Raw genomic sequence first — 25017 nt, 5'->3', positions numbered from 1 at the left:
TGCAAGTGTCTGCCAAGCCCATGTGCATGATTCACTAGGGCCTGCTGCTGTGATGAGTGACCCGATCTCTCTCTCCGTGCATTGTGCGCTTCGGGAATAAAATGTAAATAATCCAATTGCTGGAAAAACACAGCTTTGGAAGCAACTACTGTTGAAACTGTCAAATAGACTATTTTACAACCGATCGCAAGAAATTTGATATGGCTTTGCGATACGAAGCGTGCGAAAGTGGGAATGCGCATCGGCCCTTGCGAGTGCATAGGGTAGTAGGCTACAATTGCAAAATAAAGTTTAGGACATTACCTTTACTGATAGATTTAATAAATGGCTACTAGCACTGGGTATTATATTTAGTGTTAGCGATCTAATGCGTTAAGAATTTTCACTTCCTCGTGGTGAATTGGCCCCAAAATACTTAGCATATGGTTTTAGTTCACGTAAAGAAGGCGCATTCATCTCTATTGAACAACAACATTCTGGAGTCATATTTTAAGAGTAAAATATAACAATACCCTGTTGTCAACCCACAATTCATGACAATCACCGGATTCTTGGACATGTTAGATGAAACAACTTATTTATTGAATAGCCTAACATCTCAGTATTCTATCATACCATCTAAAGCACTGTGAATGACTTTATAATTTTTTCAAATCAAATTTTATTTGTCACATACACATGGTTAGCAGATGTTAATGCGAGTGTAGCGAAATGCTTGTGCTTCTAGTTCCGACAATGCATTAATAACCAACAAGTAATCTAACCTAACAATTCCACAACTACTACCTTATACACACAAGTGTAAAGGGATAAAGAATATGTACATAAAGATATATGAATGAGTGATGGTACAGAACGGCATAGGCAAGATGCAGTAGATGTATAGAGTACAGTATATACATATGAGATGAGTAATGTAGGGTATGTAAACATAAAGTGGCATAGTTTAAAGTGGCTAGTGGTACATTTTTACATAATTTCCATCAATTCCTATTATTAAAGTGGCTGGAGTTGAGTCAGTATGTTGGCAGCGGCCGCTAAATGTTAGTGGTGGCTGTTTAACAGTCTGATGGCCTTGAGATAGAAGCTGTTTTTCAGTCTCTCGGTCCCTGCTTTGATGCACCTGTACTGACCTCGCCTTCTGGATGATAGCGGGGTGAACAGGCAGTGGCTTGGGTAGTTGTTGTCCTTGATGATCTTTATGGCCTTCCTGTGACATCGGGTGGTGTAGGTGTCCTGGAGGGCAGGTAGTTTTCCCCCGGTGATGCGTTGTGCAGACCTCACTACCCTCTGGAGAGCCTTACGGTTGTGGGCGGAGCAGTTGCCGTACCAGGCGGTGATACAGCCCGACAGGATGCTCTCGATTGTGCATCTGTAGAAGTTTGTGAGTGCTTTTGGTGACAAGCCGAATTTCTTCAGCCTCCTGAGGTTGAAGAGGCGCTCCTGTGCCTTCTTCACAACGCTGTCTGTGTGGGTGGACCAATTCAGTTTGTCCGTGATGTGTACACCGAGGAATTTAAAACTTTCCACCTTCTCCACTACTGTCCCGTCGATGTGGATAGGGGGGTGCTCCCTCTGCTGTTTCCTGAAGTCCACAATCATCTCCTTTGTTTTGTTGACGTTGAGTGTGAGGTTATTTTCCTGACACCACACTCCGAAGGCCCTCACCTCCTCCCTGTAGGCCGTCTCGTCGTTGTTGGTAATCAAGCCTACCACTGTAGTGTCATCCGCAAACTTGATGATTGAGTTGGAGGCGTGCATGGCCACGCAGTCGTGGGTGAACAGGGAGTACAGGAGAGGGCTCAGAACGCACCCTTGTGGGGCCCCAGTGTTGAGGATCAGCGGGGTGGAGATGTTGTTACCTACCCTCACCACCTGGGGGCGGCCCGTCAGGAAGTCCAGGACCCAGTTGCACAGGGCGGGGTCGAGACCCAGGGTCTCGAGCTTGATGACGAGTTTTGAGGGTACTATGGTGTTAAATGCTGAGCTGTAGTCGATGAACAGCATTCTCACATAGGTATTCCTCTTGTCCAGATGGGTAAGGGCAGTGTGGTTGCGATTGCGTCGTCTGTGGACCTATTGGGTCGGTAAGCAAATTGGAGTGGGTCTAGGGTGTCCGGTAGGGTGGAGGTGATATGGTCCTTGAGTAGTCTCTCAAAGCACTTCATGATGACGGAAGTGAGTGCTACGGGGCGGTAGTCGTTTAGCTCAGTTACCTTAGCTTTCTTGGGAACAGGAACAATGGTGGCCCTCTTGAAGCATGTGGGGACAGCAGACTGGGATAAGGATTGATTGAATTTGTCCGTAAACACACCAGCCAGCTGGTCTGCGCATGCTCTGAGGACGCGGCTGGGAATGCCGTCTGGGCCTGCAGCCTTGCGAGGGTTAACACGTTTAAATGTTTTACTCACCTCGGCTGCAGTGAAGGAGAGCCCGCAGGTTTTGGTAGCGGGCCGTGTCAGTGGCACTGTATTGTCCTCAAAGCGTGCAAAAAAGTTATTTAGCCTGTCTGGGAGCAAGACATCCTGGTCCGCGACGGGGCTGGTTTTCTTTTTGTAATCCGTGATTGACTGTAGACCCTGCCACATACCTCTTGTGTCTGAGCTGTTGAATTGCGACTCTATTTTGTCTCTATACTGGGACTTAGCTAGTTTGATTGCCTTGCGGAGAGAATAGCTACACTGTTTGTATTCGGTCATGTTTCCGGTCACCTTGCCCTGGTTAAAAGCAGTGGTTCGCGCTTTCAGTTTCACGCGAATGCTGCCGTCAATCCACGGTTTCTGGTTTGGGAATGTTTTAATCGTTGCTGTGGGTACGACATCGTCAATGCACTTTCTAATGAACTCGCTCACCGAATCAGCGTATTCGTCAATGTTGTTGTTGGACGCAATGCGGAACATATTCCAATCCGCGTGATCGAAGCAGTCTTGAAGCGTGGAATCAGATTGGTCGGACCAGCGTTGAACAGACCTGAGCGAGGGAGCTTGTTGTTTTAGTTTCTGTTTGTAGGCTGGAAGCAACAAAATGGAGTCGTGGTCAGCTTTTCCGAAAGGAGGGCGGGGGAGGGCCTTATATGCGTCGCGGAAGTTAGTATAACAATGATCCAAGGTTTTACCAGCCCTGGTAGCACAATCGATATGCTGATAGAATTTAGGTAATTTTTTTTTCAGATTAGCCTTGTTGAAATCCCCAGCTACGATGAATGCATCCTCAGGGTGTGTGGTTTCCAGTTTACAAAGAGTCAGATAAAGTTCGTTCAGGGCCATCGATGTGTCTGCTTGGGGGGGAATATATACGGCTGTGATTATAATCGAAGAGAATTCCCTTGGTAGATAATGCGGTCGACATTTGATTGTGAGGAATTCTAGATCGGGTGAACAGAATGACTTGAGTTCCTGTATGTTGTTATGATCAAACCACGTCTCGTTAATCATAAGGCATACACCCCCGCCCCTCTTCTTACCAGAAAGATGTATGTTTCTGTCGGCGCGATGCGTGAAGAAACCAGCTGGCTGCACCGACTCCGTTAGCGTCCCTTGAGTTAGCCATGTTTCCGTGAAGCAGAGAACGTTACAATCTCTGATGTCTCTCTGGAATGTAACCCTTGCTCTGATTTCATCAACCTTATTGTCAAGAGACTGGACATTGGCGAGTAGTATGCTAGGGAGTGGAGCGCGATGTGCCCGTCTCCGAAGCCTGACCAGGAGACCGCTACGTTTGCCCCTTTTACGGCGTCGCATAGGGTCGCCGGCTGGGATCAGATCCATTGTATTGGGTGGAAGGCAAAACACTGGATCCGTTTCGGGAAAGTCGTATTCCTGGTTGTAACGGTGGTGAGTTGACGTTGCTCTTATATTCAGTAGTTCCTCCCGACTGTATGTAATGAAACCTAAGATTACCTGGGATACCAATGTAAGGAATAACACATAAAAAAACAAAATACTGCATATTTTCCAAGGAACGCGAAGCGAGGCGGCTATCTCGGTCGGTCCTATTGCTTAACGCTGTGGGGGGGGGGGGGAGGAGAGACTTGGTGTGACCAAACCATGTGCTGGTGCCACCAACTGAAAATGTTAGTCTGGAGCCCTGCACACACAGACAGCCACTTGATAGCACTTTGCTTTAGGCTGTCGAATTGATTTTGTTTTCTTAAAATGTGCAGTCAACATCAGAGCTTTTTCCTGTTCTAGTCTTTAGATCAGTGGACCTTAGTGTCTGCCCATGTTTAGTCGTGTGTATGTGTCCTGACAGGCGATTGGCTGTGGCCCTGCAGATTTACCCTTCAGTGGACCCCTTCAACATCCGCACCTCCTCCTCCACTTATAGTGACAGCCTCCGAGTAGATGCCAGGTGGTGTACCAATACATGTAATGTATTATCAATGCATGCCAAGAATGTTCTCAGATATTTTTGTCTTCGTGTGCATGTTATGGGGACAATATTTCCCAATTTGAAGGCTAATTGATGGCACCGATATACTTCGAGCCACTACCGGTGCCCTTTGAGACACCATTTTCACATTTCATTGATGATTCGTCTTTAAATCAAATCAAATTCTATTGGTCACATACACATGGTTAGCAGATGTTAATGCGAGTGTACCGAAATGCTTGTGCTTCTAGTTCCGACAGTGCAGTAATATCTAACAATTTCACAACTACCTTATACACACAAGTGTAAAGGAATGAATAAGAATATGTACATATAAATATCTGGATGAGCGATGGTGCGGCATAGGCAAGATGCAGTAGATGATATAGAGTACATTATATACATATGAGATAAGTAATGTAGAGTATGTAAACATTATATAAAGCGGCATTGTGACTAGTGATACATTTATTACATCCAATTTTTAATTATTAAAGTGGCTGGAGTTGAGTCAGTATGTTGGCAGCAGCCACTGTGTTAGTGATGGCTGTTTAACAGTCTGATGGCCTTGAGGTAGAAGCTGTTTTTCAGTATCTCTGTCCCAGCTTTGATGCACCTGTACTGACCTCGCCTTCTGGATGATAGCGGGGTGAACAGGCAGTGGCTCGGGTGGTTGTTGTCCTTGATGATCTTTTTGGCCTTTCTGTGGCATTGGGTGCTGTAGGTGTCCTGGAGGGCAGGTAGTTTTCCCCCCCGGTGATGTGTTGTGCAGACCTCACTACCCTCTGGAGAGCCTTGCGGTTGTGGGCGGAGCAGTTGCCGTACCAGGCGGTGATACAGCCCGACAGGATGCTCTTGATTTGTGCATCTGTAAAAGTTTATGTTTTTGGTGACGAGCCAAATTTCTTCAGCCTCCTGAGGTTGAAGAGGCGCTGTTGTGAAGAGCGCGCCTTCACCACGCTGTCTGTGTGGGTGGACCATTTCAGTTTGTTCGTGATGTGTACGCCGAGGAACTTAACTTTCCACCTTCTCCAATGCTTTACCACAACATAACGTATTTCTTATTTTTCCAAATTTAGAAAAGATCTGAAGTTTGTCAGTGAGGTTGAAGAGGAGATCAAGAATCTGGTTGAGTTGGCCAGCAAGGTAAGGGACCAATAGACTTAGGTTGTGTGCAGAATAACACCCTATTCCCTATAATAGTGCACTACTTTTGAACAGAGCCCTATGGGTCCTGGTCAAAAATAGTGCACTAAATGGGGAATAGGTTGCCATTTTGAACACAGATGGGGTGAATTTAACACAGAATTAAAACACAGGGACAAGAATAAACACACGCCTCTTTGGCATGAAATGTCACCTACCACTTAAATTGAGTACAGTGTGTATTATTTAAGAGCAGTTAGATGAGATGGTTTTGGATTTAAATACTTTATACAGGGCCAGCATTTCCCTATACATGACTGGGTTTCCCTAAACCACTACCAGCTTACTAGAGGACCTTCAGTTTGCGTAGTCTGCATTTAGCTAAAATCTTCTGGTCCCCTTAGTTGAAGGAGTGCAGGAAAGTCTTGAAATATTTGAATGTCCTTGGCTATTACACGATGGGTATTGATGATGTTCGCTAAAGATTCTATTTGTCGTTGGTTATTCCTTTTGGTTCTGAACATTGGAAAATACAACTTTAGTCAACAAAATGTCCAGTGAATCAGCTCTGGTAGCTTTCGATGTTTATTAAGACAACATTTATTTAAACCTCAAGTCAAATGCTAACTCGGAAAAATCTTTCATAGTGGAAACATGAAGTCTTGAGTGACGTGTGTGTGTGTGTGTAACCCGTTTTCAGGGTAAACAGTCCAAGAGGAGCCATTGCTTCCCCCCCATGAACAGGGAGCACAGGAAGATAGTCCACGAGCTGGCTGAGGTCTACAACGTAGAGAGCGTGAGCTACGACAGCGAGCCCAAACGCAACGTGGTTATCACCGCCATCAGGTAACGCCTCCACATGCGCGTTACAGTCTATGACAATCTCAAAATAGATGCATGTTGTAGCTTTAAAAATACTTTGTAATTACTGTCTGTGCAACAGTATCAGCTGGGTATATTTTGTATGAAGGGATGTGTATTGTGAACAATTCAGACAGTGCTGTGCCTCTGCTATTCTGAGGATATGCTGTAACTGTACTTTTTCCTGTGTGCAGGGGGAAGTCTGCCTGTCCTAACTCAACCCTGACGTCCCTGATAGAGAGAGATACAGGGGTCTCAAGGGCTCCCCCACCCATTGCCCATATCAAGCAACATAGCAGCAAGTAGGCATGCATCTTTGCACTCACACAATGAAATCAATCAATCAAATTTATTTATAAAGCCCTTCTTACATCAGCTGATGTCAAAGTGCTGTACCCAGCCTAAAAGCCCAAACAGCAAGCAATGCAGGTGTAGAAGCACGGTGGCTAGGAAAAACTCCCTAGAAAGGCCAGAACCTAGGAAGAAACCTAGAGAGGAACCAGGCTATGAGGGGTGGCCAGTCCTCTTCTGGCTGTGCCGGGAGGAGATTATAACAGAACATGGCCAAGATGTTCAAATGTTCATAGATGACCAGCAGGGTCAAATAATAATAATCACAGTGGTTGTCGAGGGTGTCAGTCAGCACCTCGGAAGAGAATGTCAGTTGGCTTTTCATAGCCGATTATCTACTGCTCTTGCTGTCTTTAGAGAGTTGAAAACAGCAGGTAGCACGTCCGGTGAACAGGACAGGGTTCCATAGCCGCAGGCAGAACAGTTGAAACTGGAGCAGCAGCACGGTCAGGTGGACTGGGGACAGCAAGGAGTCATCAGGCCAGTTAGTCGTTAGTCTTTAGAGAGAGAGAGAGAGAGAGAGAATAAATTCACACAGAACACCGGATAAGATTGGAGAGATACTCCAGATATAACAGACTGACCCTAGCCCCCCCGACACATAAACTACTGCAGCATAAATACTGGCGGCTGAGACAGGAGGGCTCTGGAGACACTGTGGCCCCATCCGACGATACCCCCGGACAGGGCCAAACAGGCAGGATATAACCCCACCCACTTTGCCAAAGCACAGCCCCCACACCACTAGAGGGATATCTTCAACCACCAACTTACCATTCTGAGACAAGGCCGAATATAGCCCACAAAGATCTCCACCACGGCACAACCCAAGGGGGGGGCACCAACCTGGACAGGAAGATCACGTCAGTGACTCAACCCACTCAAGTGACGCACCCCTCCTAGGGACGGCATGGAAGAGCACCAGTAAGCCAGTGACTCAGCCCCTGTAATAGGGTTAGAGGCAGAGAATCCCAGTGGAGAGAGGGGAACCGGCCAGGCAGAGACGGCAAGGGCGGTTCGTCGCGCCAGTGCCCTTCCTTTCACCTTCACACTCCTGGGCCAGACTACACTCAATCATATGACCCACTGAAGAGATGAGTCTTCAGTAAAGACTTAAAGGTTGAGACCGAGTCTGCGTCTCTCACATGGATAGGCAGACCATTCCATAAAAATGGCGCTCTATAGGAGAAAGCCCTGCCTCCAGCTGTTTACTTAGAAATTCTAGGGACAGTAAGGAGGTCTGCGTCTTGTGACCGTAGCGTACTTGTAGGTATGTACGGCAGGACTAAATCGGAAAGATAGGTAGGAGCAAGCCCATGTAATGCTTTGTAGGTTAGCAGTAAAACCTTGAAATCAGCCCTTGCCTTAACAGGGAAGCCAGTGTAGAGAGGCTAGCACTGGAGTAATATGATACATTTTTGGGGTTCTTGTCAAGATTCTAGCAGCCGTGTTTAGCACTAACTGAAGTTTATTTAGTGCTTTATCCGGGTAGCCGGAAAGTAGAGCATTGCAGTAGTCTATCCTAGATGGGTACATTTTTCTGCATCATTTTTGGACAAAGTTTCTGATTTTTGGAATGTTAGAGATGGAAAAAAGCTGTCCTTGAAACAGTCTTGATATGTTCGTCAAAAGAGAGATCAGGGTACAGAGTAACGCCGAGGTCCTTCAGTTTTATTTGAGACGACTGTACAACCATCAAAATTCATTGTCAGATTCAACAGAAGATCTTTGTTTCTTGGGACCTAGAACAAGCATCTCTGTTTTGTCCGAGTTTAGAAGTATGACATTTGCAGCCATCCACTTCCTTATGTCTGAAACACAGGGTTCCAGGGAGGGCAATTTTGGGGCTTCACCATGTTTCATCGAAATGTACAGCTGTGTGTCATCCGCATAGCAGTGAAAGTTAACATTGTTTCCGAATGACATCACCTAGAGGTAAAATATTTAGTGAAAACAATAGTGGTCCTAAAACGGAACCTTGAGGAACACTGACATTTACAGTTGATTTGACAGTGGACAAACCATCCACAGAGACAAACTGATATCTTTCCGACAGATAAGATCTAAACCAAGCCAGAACTGTCCGTGTAGACCAATTTGGGTTTCCAATTTCTCCAAAAGAATGTGGTGATTGATGGTATCAAAAGCAGCACTAAGGTCTAGGGGCATGAGGACAGATGCAGAGCCTCGGTCTGACGCCATTAAAAGGTTATTTACCACCTTCACAAGTGCAGTCTCAGTGCTATGATGGGGTCTAAAACCAGACTGAAGCGTTTCGTATACATTGTTTGTCTTCAGGAAGGCAGTGAGTTGCTGGGCAACAGCTTTTTTTTTAATTGAGAGGATTCGATATAGGCCGATTTGAGTTATTTTTATTTTCTGGGTCAGTGTTTGGCTTTTTCAAGAGAGGCTTCATTACTGCCACTTTTAGTGAGTTTGGTAGACATCCGGTGAATAGAGAGCCGTTTATTATGTTCAACATAGGAGGGTCAAGCACAGGAAGCAGCTCTTTCAGTAGTTTAGTTGGAATAGGGTCCAGTATGCAGCTTGAAGGTTTAGAGGCCATGATTATTTTCATCAATGTGTCAAGAGTTGTGCACACTCAGGACAACTGAGCTTTTGAGGAATACGCAGATTTAAAGAGGATTCTGTAATTTGCTTTCTAATGATCATGATCTTTTCCTCAAAGAAGTTCATGAATTTATCACTGCTGAAGTGAAAGCCATCCCCTCTTGGGGAATGCTGCTTTTTAGTTAGCTTTGCGACAGTATCAAAAATAAATTTTGGATTGTTCTTATTTTCCTCAATTAAGTTGGAAAAATAGGATGATCGAGCAGCAGTGAAGGCCCACTGTCTTTCCAAGCTAGTCTGAAGACTTACAGTTTGGTGTAGCGCCATTTCCGTTCCAATTTTCTGGAAGCTTGCTTCAGAGCTCGGGTATTTTCTGTATACCAGGGAGCTAGTTTCTTATGACAAATGCTTTTTGTTTTTAGGGGTGTGACTGCATCTAGGATATTGCGCAAGGTTAAATTGATTTCCTCAGGTGGTTAACTGATTTTTGTACTCTGACATCCTTGGGTAGGCGGAGGGAGTCTGGAAGGGCATCTAGGAATCTTTGGGTTGTCTGAGCATTTATAGCACAACTTTTGATGATCCTTGGTTGGGGTCTGATCAGATTATTTTTTGAGATTGCAAACGTAATAAAATGGTGGTCTGATAGTCCAGGATTATGAGGAAAAATATTAAGATCCACAACATTTATTCCACGGGACAAAACTAGGTCCAGAAGTATGACTGTGGCAGTGAGTAGGTCCGGAGACATGTTGGGCAAAACCCACTGAGTCGTTGATGGCTCCGAAAGCCTTTTGGAGTGGGTCTGTGGACTTTTCCATGTGAATATTGAAGTCACCAAAAATTGGAATATTATCTGCCATGACTACAAGGTCCGATAGGAACTCCGTGAGGAACGCTGTATATGGCCCAGGAGGCCTGTAAACAGTAGCTATGAAAAGTGATTGAGTAGGCTGCATGGATTTCATGACTAGAAGCTCGAACGACGAAAACATCCTATTTTATTTTTTTGTAAATTGAAATTTGCTATCATAAATGTTAGCAACACCTCCGCCTTTGCAGGTTGCGCGGGGGATATGGTCACTAGTGTAACCAGGAGGTGAGGCCTCATTTAACACAGTAAATTCGTCAGGCCAATCTCATCAAGATTATGATCAGTGATTAGTTAATTGACTATAACTGCCTTGGAAGTGAGGGATCTAACATTAAGTAGCCCTATTGAGATGTGAGGTATCATAATCTCTTTCAATAATGGCTGGAATGGAGGAGGTCTTTATTCCAGTGAGATTGCTAAGGCGAACACCGCCATGTTTAGTTTTGCCCAACTTAGGTCGAGGCACAGACACGGTGTCAATGGGGATAGCTGAGCTGACTACACTGACTGTGCTAGTGGCAGACTTCACTAAGCTGGCAGGGTTGCTAACAGCTTGCTGCCTGGCCTGCACCCTATCTCATTGTGGAGCTAGGGGAGTTAGAGCCCTGTCTATGTTCGTAGATAAGATGAGCGCACCCCTGCATCTAGGATGGAGTCCGTCACTCCTCAACAGGGCAGGCTTGGTCCTGTTTGTGGGTGAGTCCCAGAAAGAGGGCTAATTATCTAGAATTCTACCAATTCTATCTTTTGGGAGGGGCAGAAAACAGTTTTCAACCAACGATGAGTTGTGAGACTCTGCTGTAGAGCTAATCAATCCCACTACCTGGGAGAGGGCAAGATACAATTACTCGATGCCAACACATCTTTCTAGCTGATTTACACGCTGAAGCTATGTTGCGCTTGGTGACCTCTGACTGTTTCATCCTAACATCGTTGGTGCCGACGTGGATAAATATATCCCTGTACTCTACACTCGCCAGTTTTGGCTTTAGCCAGCACCATCTTCAGATTAGCCTTAACGTCGGTAGCCCTGCCCCCTGGTAAACGGTGTATGATCGCTGGATGATTTGTTTTAAGTCTAATACTAAACTGAAAGACTCCTCACACACACACACAGGCCTAAATTGGAACTGAGGACATAGGCCCGAATTGGACCTTAGTTTGTAGGCTCTCAATGTCCCAATGAATTGTAACTATCCAGCTACAGCTAGTTAACTGTGGTTCTGTTTTTGTCATCAGGACTGATGGTGTGAGCAGCTGGTCCAAGGCAGTCAAAGAAGAGCCGGCGATCGACTACTTCGATGTCCAGGATTAATAAAGGCCCAAAACAAGCAAACCTCGAAGTAATAATACGAAATAATGTATCTGCTGCTCCAAGATGGTCTGAAATCTGTAATGCCATCTCACCTCATTTGTTGTTTGCCTTCAAGAGAAAATATCACTGCAATACTATTTTAGTTTTGTAACCAAGTAAAAAGTGTTTAAATGCCATGAGCAAATCTCCAGACTTTCAAAATAATCATGGATTGCATTTGAATAGTTAACAATTTTCCCTAGTTCTCAAAGTGCAATTGTTGTATTCTATGAGGGGACATGCCGTACCTTATTTCAAATAAAGCAAGTTTTCAATGGTGTGGATACTTTACTTACCAATATAATGCAGATAACCTATTTTGACATTGTTACAAATGCTATAAAACTACACAAGATAATATAATCAGGTATTTTTTTAATGAAAGGCTTATTTATTACGTAAGGTTCTTTAAAGTTTGTTTGGGTTCTTTTGGCCATTAATTGGGTTGCATTTAACTATCAACATTATGAAAGGGGCTGTATCATACAGACCCATATATATATTCTGAACCAAAAAAATGCAGCATGTAAAGTGGTTTCATGTGCTGAAATAAAATATTCCAGAAATGTTGCATATGCACAAAGTGTATTACTCTCAAATGTTGTGCACAAATTTGTTTACATCCCTATTAGTGAGCATTTCTCCTTTGCCAAGATAACCCATCCACCTAACAAGCGTGGCATATCAAGAAGCATATTAAACAGGGTGATCATTACATGGGTGCACCTTGTGCTGGGGGCAATAAAAGGCCTCTCTAAAATGGTCAGTTTTGTCAACAACCCAATGCCACACATGTCTTAAGTTTTAAGGAAATGTGCACCAGAGCTGTTACCAGATAATTAAATGTTAATTTCTCTACCATAAGCCGCCTCCAACGTCGTCGTTTAAGAGAATGTGGCAGTATGTCCAACCGGCCTCACAACCACAGACCAAGTAATCATGCCAGCCCAGGACCTCCAAAATCTGGTTTCTTCACCTGCGGGATTGTCTGAGACCAGACATCCGGACAGCTGATGAAACAGGAGTATTTCTGTGTAATAAAGCCCTTTTGTGGGGAAAAACTCCTGATTGGCTGGACCTGGCTCCCCAGGCCTGCCCATTTATGGAAAAAACATACATTAGTGCATTATTTATTTAAATTGACTGATTTGAATTGATGAATTGATTGATTTCCTTATATGAATTGTAACTCAGTAAACTGCATCGTTCAAAAAACGCGCTACAGACAGCTCGTCGTCCTTTGTGCCTTTTTCATTAAGCCATTTGCATTAAGAGACTAATATTCCCTAACTGTTTACATCTCTTGTGAAATATTTTAGTGGGCAGACAGTGTGTGTGTCAACGGTAAAAGCGGTAATTTGATGACACTCCCTGCTAGTCGCAATTTTTTATTATATTTTATCTCCAGCAGACCCCGCGCCTGCGCTTCTTGAAACGAACTAAGCTTCACCAGACCCCGCTCCATCCCCGAGACTGCGTCCCCTCCCCTACTGTGTCTACAGTTGCCGATGTACCAGTCTACCTAATGGGGGAGTGATAGAGTAGCCGTGTGGAAGTTGAGGAGTGAACACCGCACAGATCTTCAGGAACATTATTTCAGTTTGCTTGGAGTGCACAGACTGAATCTCAGCAATGGAGAGAAAGGTAAGAGTTGTGCCCGCGGCACACTTTTTGTTGTATTGTCTTGACATCTGTTTTCTGTTATACTATGTGCTCACCCTGCATAGTGAGAATAATTTATTTTCCACCATTATAGAACTCCATTCTGCGCTGCCAAGCCCACGGCACCAGAAGGCATATTGCCAGCCGGATTAGTGCGCACAGTAGTTTTCGACTGGGTCTAGTTTATTGTGTATCTGAAAATCTTTTCTTATGATGAATTGTTTAATCTACCCTTTCATTTCCATCTTTATTCCACGAAAAGCCTATGTTTGTATGTTATTGATTGACAATCCTACCGCATGTAACCAAGTTGAAAATATGGGTGTATGTATGCATCATCATTATACAGCAGGCCAGGCTATACAATAATTGCACCTCACCCCGCCTTAGTCTCGAAAACCCGACTATAGGCAACACAGTGACTACGTTCGGGTTTTTCAAGACTACTCACCCCTCCCTTGAACCTCCACCCCTCGCCGTTTTCAACCACTGCAGACACGGCCGGCTTGTTAACCTTGACTTGTGTGAGAAACAGACACTTGATTAGAAATAAGGTGAATGCACACTGTATCCGAATCGAGAGTAGACCGACAGACGAGACAACACTCCCATTCTCTGTTTGACGCTTGTAGAACAACAAACGTGTGAAATGACTCTCATTCACTGCTCTCTTCTGCCTATGCCCTATGGCTATGAATTAGTCTAGATGAAATTGACATGGACTTTAGCCTATTTGTTGTGTTGTATGACTACAATTCCCACTTTACATCAAGTATCCTAAAACCTATTTACATGGTAGCTACATTAATAGTTAGTTTGTAGGCTGCGTAATTATACAACACGCAAATAATTATATAATAAAGGCCGAATGCAGCCGTTTTTATACCAATATTAAATCATTTCTGGCTAACATTAAGTGCCTTGCTGTAATAGTTGTACATTAAAATTGACAAAAAATTATTTTTAACTAAACTATTTCTCAAAGCAAGAATTTAGCTAGGACTGTGAGTGGGGAAGGGAAAACTGAAAACTATCTCTGTTATTGGTTTATTAACCAATTTACTGCATGGTGATGTCACCAGGCATGCCGAAACTCCTGCAAACCACAACAGAAGGTCCTGTATTTGCATTTTCAACCAGCACCTATCAGACTTGCCTAGTTAAATAACACTTTTCCAATGTTAGTTTCATTAGCTGTTGTACAATATGATACAAAACACAGGAAAAACAGACTACTCTGGTCCTTTAACATAAGATTTGTAAACAAACCCAAATTGTGGCTTCACACCCACTCACTATGTAATTATTGTTTTAGGTTAGAATATTTAATTATTTTCATTTGCAAATGCTTGAAAGTGTGTATACCACAAACGGGCGACAGTTGTAAGTATTGAGCACTGTTTAATTATTGTAATTTCACTGTACCTAAACTGCCTTTGTGATTTTGGGGAATTTAATGTAAAGTGGGACCACAGTGGGTCAGTAAGCAGCCTTATTGAACCCACTGCTCTGAGAATTATCCCAAGCTTATTATCCAGTTTGGTTGGTGGATATATTTCTCAGCAGTAATAGTAGACCAATTTTTTGGGGTGAGACAATATACTAGAACATATATTCAACCTATATTTGCAAGTGGGTCTCTTTATCCTGTTAGGATTGTGTTGGTTTAGTGACGTAAGGGGGTGGTAGTTCGGTAGGCCTCAATGTAGGCCACAGTAGACTGGTAGGGGAGGAAGGCTCATAATAATGGCTGGAATGGAGTGAATTGGAACGGTATCAAACACATGGAAACCACATGTTTGATGTATTTGATACCATTCATTCCATTCCCGCCATTACTATGAGCCCGCCCTCCCCAATTAAGGTGCTACCAGCTGCCTGTGATGTGGGCCTTTCCTTTGCCTGTGGCTCAGTGGTGTTTGCAGAGACAGGGACGTGTGGAATGCACTATAGCATTCTGGCCTCAGAAGCCTTCTGCATCGATGCATAGCAGGATCTCATGAAAAGGGCAGGAGCACAGAATCAAGCTCCTCTCTATATCTACTGTATTTTGGGGTCTTGGTTAGTTGTGATGTTAATACTCACTGTGAGACTAGTGCTAGGAGTAGCTGTGTGAGATGCAGTACAATTTTGGAGTGTGCAAAGCTGTCATTAATGCAAAGGGTGGCTACTTTGAAGAATCTCAAATATAAAATATATTTTGATTTGTTGAACACTTTTTTTGGTTCCATGATTCTATATGTGTTATTTCATAGTTGTGAGGTCTTTACTATTATTCTACAATGTACTATTTTCTACAAATAAAGACAAATCTTTGAATGGGTAGGTCTATCCAAACTTTTGACTGGTACTATATATGGCACTTTCACTTGGTCTTTTAGCAAAACACTGTCAACTAGATCTGTGGCTCTGCATGTAGTGGTGGCATTTGTACAGTGGGGAGGACAAGTATTTGATACACTGCCGATTTTGCAGGTTTTCCTACTTACAAAGCATGTAGAGGTCTGTAATTTTTATCATAGGTACACTTCAACTGTGAGAGACGGAATCTAAAACAAAAATCCAGAAAATCACATTGTATGATTTTTAAATAATTAATTTGCATTTTATTGCATGACATAAGTATTTGATCATCTACCAACCAGTAAGAATTCCGGCTCTCACAGACCTGTTAGTTTTTCTTTAAGAAGCCCTCCTGTTCTCCACTCATTACCTGTATTAACTGCACCTGTTTGAACTCGTTACCTGTATAAAAGACACCTGTCCACACACAATCAAACAGATTCCAACCTCTCCACAATGGCCAAGACCAGAGAGCTGTGTAAGGACATCAGGGATAAAATTGTAGACCTGCACAAGGCTGGGATGGGCTACAGGACAATAGGCAAGCAGCTTGGTGAGAAGGAAACAACTGTTGGCGCAATTATTAGAAAATGGAAGAAGTTCAAGATGACGGTCAATCACCCTCGGTCTGGGGCTCCATGCAAGATTTCACCTCGTGGGGCATCAATGATCATGAGGAAGGTGAGGGATCAGCCCAGAACTACACGGCAGGACCTGGTCAATGACCTGAAGAGAGCTGGGACCACAGTCTCAAAGAAAACCATTAGTAACACACTACGCCGTCATGGATTAAAATCCTGCAGCGCACGCAAGGTCCCCCTGCTTAAGCCAGTGCATGTCCAGGCCTGTCTGAAGTTTGCCAATGACCATCTGGATGATCCAGAGGAGGAATGGGAGAAGGTCATGTGGTCTGATGAGACAAAAATAGAGCTTTTTGGTCTAACTCCACTCGCCGTGTTTGGAGGAAGAAGAAGTATGAGTACAACCCCAAGAACACCATCCCAACCGTGAAGCATGGAGGTGGAAACATCATTCTTTGGGGATGCTTTTCTGCAAAGGGGACAGGACGACTGCACCGTATTGAGGGGAGGATGGATGGGGCCATGTATCGCGAGATCTTGGCCAACAACCTCCTTCCCTCAGTAAGAGCATTGAAGATGGGTCGTGGCTGGGTCTTCCAGCATGACAACGACACGAAGCACACAGCCATGGCAACTAAGGAGTGGCTCCGTAAGAAGCATCTCAAGGTCCTGGAGTGGCCTAGCCAGTCTCCAGACCTGAACCCAATAGAAAATCTTTGGAGGGAGCTGAAAGTCCGTATTGCCCAGCGACAGCCCCGAAACCTGAAGGATCTGGAGAAGATCTGTAGGGAGGAGTGGGCCAAAATCCCTGCTGCAGTGTGTGCAAACCTAGTCAAGAACTACAGGAAACGTATGATCTCTGTAATTGCAAACAAAGGTTTCTGTACCAAATATTAAGTTCTGCTTTTCTGATGTATCAAATACTTATGTCATGCAATACAATGCAAATTAATTACTTAAAAATCATACAATGTGATTTTCTGGATTTTTGTTTTAGATTCCGTCTCTCATAGTTGAAGTGTACCTATGATAAAAATTACAGACCTCTACATGCTTTGTAAGTAGGAAAACCTGCAAAATCGGCAGTGTATCAAATACTTGTTCTCCCCACTGTATGTGTCCTATTTTGCTGCAAAGCATGTAAGTTAGAGGGCAATTTTTTAAAAGCTTTATAATTCACTATCCTAACATATTATGTGTTTATTAGAAACAACTGCTGTGGTCGTGATGAAGTTTTCAATCCAATGCATTTTGGCGATATGTATGCTCGGCATTCCATTCTTCCCTTGTGCTTAGATTCCATCAAGACAAAAAACAACATTGGATTTCCATGCTTTAACCCGGTTGGAATGTGGGGCTTCTGTACTGTCCGTAGTGCAGAGTCAGCATTTCACCTTGCAATGTGTGAACTTACTGTGGAGCTGCTGAAAGGTTTTCAATGGAAAATTAGTTGCAACGGCTAATGTGGCCTAAGAGGGGGAGGGCAAAAACCTGACACCAACGCAGCAGCGTAAAGCACAAACTTTTGAAAGATGATTTAAGTTTGGTTTACGTGTTGTCTATGTACAGAAGAGGCGTGGAAGTTGTGGCGTGTGATGTCCCTGTATAGGCTAGACATGACCCATGAGTCAGCAGCAGTCATTGGTACAGACCAGTTTGTGGGCAGATCTTTTTTTCATCCACCTAATGTTTAAGCTAAGGGCTGTGAGTAGGGTAAACTGATCCTAGATCGGTAGTTAGGGGCAGCCTCTACCTCGAGCCCTGAGAGAGGGAGTCAGATCCACCCTGCTACACCCTGTTAAAAGTCTGCAGAGAGAGATAAAGTCCCATTTGTATGCATGGGACTGTCACACCTCAAGAGGCCTGATGGAGTAGCTGCTCTTTTTTCACTGCACTGGATGCTTGAACATTAATAGAATCCCTCTACATCTCCCTCTCGCTCCTTCCCTCTTTCTTTCCATCTCTCCCTCCCTCCCTCTCCCCCTCTGTTCTGCTGAATCTAGAATACCGGTAGACAGATGACCCATCATTCCAACAAGAGAGATGGAGGATGAAAGTTTTGGTCGAGGGCCCATAGTTTTATTTTAGCTCATGACTAATAGTTTGGCTTCACAGCAGAACTTCTTCAGAACATGGCTTATGCTGTACTTGAATGGAAGTACAGTATTGGTAATATCTTGACCCACTTTCTGTCATCCGGTTCAAGGCATTTCAGATTCTGCAATGACCTTGGATAACATGGGTCTAGGTGCCTTTGCAAGTCTTTGAAGCTTTGCCATAGGCCCTCAGTTAAAACTTGGACACATTTGGACCCGTCTCCCCAAATATTAGGTCACCCTATTGAATGGTCCATGGCTTTTGTGTTTAGGATTACTTGCAGGGAGAACTGGACAATGAGCACTTCCTTATTTGGCTGGCAAGGAAAGCCCTGGACATATGAAAGTAGGGCCAAGCTTTTGTTACCTAGGAAACGAGCTACAGTATTGGCTTGGTAGACTTGGACTTGATAAGAAATGCTAAACTCACTGAAAGTTTGAATGTACAGAAAAAAAGAACATGCTAGAATAGTGTGCAAGTCAACGTTATACAATACAGCAGGGAGACTGTAGCTTGTTGGGTCTTTCCACCAATTAGGTGCCTTTCGAGAAGTGTAACCTAATTTTAACATTCTGTCATAAAGAGCAGAATTTCAAGAGGTTAAATACAAAAATGACAATAGTAAGTGCCTATTAAGTGAAAAAAGGTTAACTAACATGGTTGATAATACATTTTTCAATCAACCATAAATCCCCTTGTGACAGGGTGAATGGAAGTTTGTTGTGTGCAACAGGGAGTGGCAATTGATTGCAAAAAATGCGATTGTTAAAGCATTTCTTTCCTGTCTATCTAACACAGGATTGACGTGTTATCGACCTGCTCAGTTTTCCACCACAAAACACCAGCAAATGGCCAAAAAGAGTAAAACCAGCTCAACTGCATTTACTCTATGATTTTACTATTAGATGTTCCAATGTTTCATTTAACAAAAATATTTTTAAAAGGAAGTCTTACCGCACGGGATTAAGTGGGTTAAAATCTTCCTAGAAGTGACAAAAGGTTGATGGAGGGACGTGTCAAACTACTGAATTTTGGCACTTTAGCAAGCCTTTATGAATATAACAACTCGGATTTATTGAATTATCCATGTGGTCAATATTAAAGGGCACTAAATTTAATATAACTTGCTTTTCAAATCCAATATTGGTACACAAATTTGATGCAAAAGGCACTTTTTTCATGAAACGACCCGGCTCCCATATACTGTATGTGGTATTTCTTTTAATTTTTGTCATTTTAGCAGACGCTCTTATCCAGAGCAATTTACAGGAGCAATTAAGGTGAAGTGCCTTGCTCAAGGGCACATTGACAGATCTTTTCACCTAGTTGGCTCGGGGATTCAAACATTTTGGCTACTGGCCCAACGCTCTCAAGAGCAGGGCTACCGCACACATAGTTATCTTAGACAACCCTGATGCTACGGCCCGAAGACATGAATAAGTACAAGAAGGCCCGCTATGACCTCCGCAGAGTCATCAAACGAGCAAGAGGACAATATAGGAATAAGGTGGAATCATATTACACCGGCTCCAACACCCGTCACATGTGGCAGGGGCTACAGTCCATTACGGATTACAAAGGAAGACCCAACCGTGAGCTGCCCAACAATGCCTCTCTACCAGACGAACTCGATGCCTTTTATGCATGCTTTGACAACAACAACATTGAGCCGGGTGTGAGGGCCTTCACCGACGCAGAGGACTGGGTGATCTCACGTCAGCCTCGGAAAGCGAGAAGGGTCTTTAATCAGGTCAACACCCGCAAGGCCGCGGGTCCCGATGGTATTCCAGGGTGCGTTCTCAGAGCATGCACAGAACAGCTGGCAGGCATATGCACGCTAATTTTCAACATCTCCTTGTCCCAGTCTGTAATCCTCACATGTTTTAAGATGACCACCATCATTCCTGTTCCTAAGAACTCTAAGGCTTCCTGACACTATGATTACCGCCCTGTAGCACTCACTTCTGTAATCACGAAGTGCTTTGAGAGGCTGGTTATGGAAGTCTCTCAAACAGAATGCTGTTCATTGACTACAGCTCAGCGTTCAACACCATTCTCCCCTCCAAGCTTGTCACCAAGCTTAGGACTCTGGGTCTGAACACCTTCCTCTGCAACTGGATTCTGGACTTCCTGACGGGCCGAAACCAGGTGCTGGGGATAGGCAACATCACCTCCACCACGCTGACCCTTTAACACAGGGGCCCCACAGGGTGTGTGCTTAGTCCCCTCCTGTACTCCCTGTTCACCCACGACTGCGTGGCCACGCACGACTCCAACACCATTATCAAGTTTGCTGATAACACGACTGTGGTAGGCCTGATCGCCGGCGACGATGAGTCAGCCTGTAGGGAGGAGGTCAATGACCTGGCAGTGTGGTGTCGGAACAACAACCTCTCCCTCAACGTCAGCAAGACCAAGGAGCTGATCGTGGACTACAGGAAACGGGCCATAGACTATTATCTCTGCTGCCGCACGGCAATAGGTACCGGTTCATCAAGTCTGACACCAGCAGCCTCTTGAACAGCTTCTATCCCCACGCAATACAACTGATAAATAGCTAACAAAATAGCTACACGGACCGAGTTTACCTTGTCTCTTTGCACATTCACAGGCAGTGGTGGAAAAAGTACTAAATTCTCATACTTGAGTAAAAGTAAAGATACCTTAATAGAAAATGACTAAAGTAAAAGTATTTCTCTAAAAGTAAGTCTGAAAGTATTTCGTTTTAAATATACTTAAGTATCAAAAGTAAATGTAATTGCTAAAATATACTTAAGTATCAAAAGTAGAAGTAAAAGTATGAATATTTAAAAATTCTTGTTTTTGAAATGTACGAATAGCCAGGGTCACACTCCAACACTCAGACATAATTTAAAAACAAAGCATTTGTGTTTAGTGAGACTGCCAGATCAGAGGCAGTAGAGATGACCAGGGGTGTTCTCTTGATAAGGGTGCATTAAAAATGTAACGAGTACTTTTGGGTGTCAGTAATGTATGGAGTAAAAAAGTACAGAATTTTCTTTAGGAATGTAGTGAAGTAAAAGTTGTCAAATATGAATAATAAAGTAAAGTACAGATACCCCCCAAAATAACTTAAAACCTCTTAAGGATCAGCCCTTTTTTTAAAAAGTTTTCGGCTAAAATGACATACCCAAATCTAACTGCCCGTGGCTCAGGCATTGAAGCAAGGATATGCATGTTCTTGATACCATTTGAAAGGAAAAACTTTCATGTGAAATGAATGTAGGAGAAAATAACACATTCGAACTGGTAAAAGAAAATACAAAGAAAAAACCAACCGTTTAAATATATATATTTTTTTTAAATGCAAGAGAAAAGTCACCACACAGTCAGCTAGGAAGCTGGAGGTAATTTAGATGGTGTCCACAAGAGGGCAACAGTGTATGTGCAAAGTTTCAGACTTATAATGTCAAGAATGAGCAAGCTACATGTATGAAATCACCCAGGTGTCCTTCATGATTTGCCCAAATGTACCCAAGTGGCCAAATTGATACATTTTCAAGAACATAACTATAGAAAACATACAAAAATGCTATGCTAATAAAAAAAAAAAGTTTACACACCCCCAGGAATGTCATACATTATGGATCGTTAGCCTCCCTACATAAAATGTACTAACAGGAAACGCGACAAGAATGCTGATCCAATGTCTCCACAGAAGTGAAATATTTAAGATAAGGGCCAAGTTAGCAGCCAACACTGATCTAATGTCATAAGTGAACACACCACAAACCACACACAAAGTTTAAAAAATATATATTAAAAAATGTACACACTATTTACAATTACAGTATTTAGAACACAAGGTTGTGCTGCTGGCCCCAAGTCTCTTTCTGCTGTAAAGCACTTACCATCCTCTACTTGTAGGCTGGCTGGGTATTCACACCTCTAGATGGCCTGGCGGGGGTTTGTTGTGGAGCCAGAGAGCACAGCAATCAGACTAAGTGGGGGGATGGAGGACTTGAATGTGGTCTCTTTGAAGTCGGTCTTTACCACTATTGAAGTTTTTTTTTATCAGTAAGAACTCAAGTTTATTACTTGTTTTATAGAACCTTTATTTTAGTAATACATCAAATAAACAACACATCTATAAATTGGAGAACACTGTGGGGAAATGTGTGTACAAATTTATATATATATTTTTTAATTAACCGTTATTTAACTAGGCAAGTCAGTTAAGAACAAATTCTTATTTTCAACGACGGCCTAGGAACAGTGGGTTAACTGCCTTGTTGATGATACGATACGATAGAAAATAGTAGCAATCTGTATTTTCGAAAGCAGTCTCGTTCATATTTCACAACCTCCGCTGGCTTTTGGAGTTGGCCGTACACGATAGAGCAAAAAATGATAGGCCTAGACTTGATTTATTGCATGTTTCTGGTCAGTGATAGATGAGCAAACAAATAAATGAGCTACCACCTCCACGTACTTATTTGCCCAGCCAGAGACCAATTAACCTTTACAGAAGCGATTCAGTGACACAAAATCACATTAACTGATTATCACAGGCTTTTGGTAGGGAGTAGGCTACTAAGCGAGAGACGAGTAAAACAATCCACTTGTTAAGCTACATAACATGCAACATATTCTAATTAGTGCTAATAGAGCCAACTTGACTGAAGAGGATGAGCAGCACTCACCTCAACTTAGTTAACATATAACGATTGGATAACTTTGGGAGTTTCAGTAAGGACAATACCTGTCGAGTGTAATGCGTGCCAATGCCTCTTCAGCATTACGGCTATGCAGACTGCCGTTTTTGTGTGTAGGCTATACTTTTTCAAAATGACAAGGACACGTTTGTCGGACAACAACAATCTAATGTTCATTAATGTTCATGATTTAATGGGTGCCAAAGCCGGTAAGATGAAAGGGTACGTTTATACTGAGGGGTTGGCTGGACTTTTAAACGCGTTACTGCAATGATGACTGTGTTGGTTGGCGGAAATAAAAGTACAGGCTTTGTTGCCGGAAATACCTTTCAGATAACATTTTTTTTTTAAGTAAGCAAAAAAGTTGCCGGGATGCTAAAGTTGCCGGGTTTTCTGTCTGAGACAGCCTGTCTGGGTTCACCAAGGCTGACCTATTTAAATCAAACGCTCAGTACTGCGCCTCCGCCATGTCCGCCAGAGCCATGCATCCAGAACGAGTGTGCAGCCAGACAGTGTGCAGTGCAGCCGAGTTGCAAATTAAAACCATCCAGATATGGCCAGCAGCAGCTGCATGGATTGATGCCGGCGGTAAGGGTGATTTGTAATTTGGTTTGAGTTATGTTGATGGTGGGTGTGGTATTTGTCACATCTTTTCTGAGGCCAACCAGCACCGACGGAATGCAGTTTCTGTACAGTACACTCTCATAAAAATAGCTAATTAGTACCAGAAAAGGGTTCTTCATTTTGTCCCTGTAGGCCGTAGGGCAGTGGTCACATATATACATTTACTTTGTTTACAATGTTAAGTTTTATATTTTGGGTTCCGATGGGGTACGTCAGTTGAACATAGCTAACGCGGCATTTATTTTTAAGTTATATTCTTCAAGAATCAATGGGTATAAATCAATTTATGTATCCAAAAATGGAGGTAGCAACTGCTGATTTCCCCTTTAATGAGAATGCGGTGGCCATCTTGGCCCAACTTCGAGCCGGAATGGCAGAAACTGAACAAAGCCATTGGGAAAAAGAATGGAAAAGAGATAACGGGGAAACTTAACTTACTCCCCTCCGTCCCGTGCCCCTTCATCCAAAGTACCTGAACACAGACCCTCTTTGCAAACAGCTCTTACAAAGTCACCAGAAGCAACAAAAAATCAATGGGCTGGATACCTTTTCTGAGTCAAAATGCAAGCCGAGATCTACCGCTCAGAATTGTTTTCAACTTGACTTAAAAAACAAATCTATGCAACATTAACCTATTAAAACAGTACTATAGCAATGATGTTTGTGCAGTTGGCTATAGGACCAATACATTATCGCTGCATTATGGCTTTGCTTGAATTGCCCTGCCAATGCATTGTTTTCCGGATCATTAAATCAAAAATATAATAATAATCAGAAAAGATCAGTGAAAGTACAGTAAGTTACTAGCAGTTACTGGGAATTTTACAATAACTACCAGGCAACTAACTGCCATTAAGTTACTGTGAAATGCACAGTAACCTCTTAAAACTGAATATCTTTATTGTCACATGTTCTTACAAAGATTGCAGAACTGACTGTGTTAAAAGAGGTGCTCAACCTTTGACAAGATCAACCACTCAAACTGGTACAACACTTCCACTGACGGTTGGAACAAATACACAAAATTCAGTAGCTTGTTATTGTTTACCATACTTTCACTGCAACCAGTAGCCTACCTTACAGAAAAATCACATGATTTCACATGAAATTTCAAATGTGAAATCATGTGTTTTTGGAACACTTCACATGTGACCACGTTTTCACGTGTAGTTTCATGTTGTCACATGTTATTACATTAACTTCACATAAGTACCATAAGGGCTGTAGAGTACCATCAAATTACAGGAACGTTTTAACAGTGTAGCATTTCATGGCATAAAGGAAAACATGGTGTAGAGGGAAAGAACAAGATGGTTCTTCACAACCATCACAGCAGTAAATAACCCTTCTGATATGCTAAATAAAATGGTTACACATCATGCTCACCCCTGACCATAGAACCCATCAATAACCTTTTTTTGAGAGTGTACCTTTTGATGTAATAGTCCATACTGTCAGACTCAGACGGTGCATGTTGAGCAACAATAGGTTTTGCAGCATTTTAAT

At 43.1% G+C, this 25017-nt stretch overlaps 2 protein-coding genes across 9 annotated transcripts in view; both read left to right on the top strand.

Annotated features, from left to right (window-relative positions):
- The window catches only part of LOC139583805 (transcriptional repressor NF-X1-like), a 32888-nt gene extending 20789 nt beyond the window's left edge, over positions 1-12099 (top strand). For 3 of the 6 annotated variants that reach the window (XR_011676621.1, XM_071415297.1, XM_071415296.1), the window contains exons 20-24: positions 4252-4350; positions 5451-5517; positions 6218-6363; positions 6573-6680; positions 11414-12099. Coding sequence is in view for 3 of the 6 variants with exons in the window: in XM_071415297.1 (XP_071271398.1) it covers positions 4252-4350; positions 5451-5517; positions 6218-6363; positions 6573-6680; positions 11414-11489 (496 nt within the window). In the remaining 3 variants the exon portion in view is untranslated. Of the gene's footprint in view, positions 1-4251; positions 4368-5450; positions 5518-6217; positions 6364-6572; positions 6681-11413 lie in introns of those variants that run through there. The other 3 variants (XM_071415298.1, XR_011676620.1, XR_011676622.1) reach the window with 3 other exon arrangements.
- A 652-nt stretch (positions 12100-12751) lies between these two features.
- LOC139583807 (SWI/SNF-related matrix-associated actin-dependent regulator of chromatin subfamily D member 3-like) overlaps positions 12752-25017 on the top strand; it is a 56902-nt gene continuing 44636 nt past the window's right edge. The window contains exon 1 of one of the 3 annotated variants that reach the window (XM_071415312.1): positions 12752-13172. In XM_071415312.1, coding sequence (XP_071271413.1) covers positions 13161-13172 — 12 coding nt within the window. In that variant the 5' untranslated portion in view covers positions 12752-13160. The remainder of the gene's footprint in view (positions 13173-25017) is intronic. The other 2 variants (XM_071415304.1, XM_071415309.1) reach the window with 2 other exon arrangements.

Source organism: Salvelinus alpinus, chromosome 8, assembly GCF_045679555.1.
Source record: "Salvelinus alpinus chromosome 8, SLU_Salpinus.1, whole genome shotgun sequence".
Taxonomy (NCBI): Eukaryota; Metazoa; Chordata; class Actinopteri; order Salmoniformes; family Salmonidae; genus Salvelinus; species Salvelinus alpinus.
The sequence above is the reverse complement of the archived record's forward strand: the minus strand, read 5'-3'. Positions and strand labels throughout refer to the sequence as shown.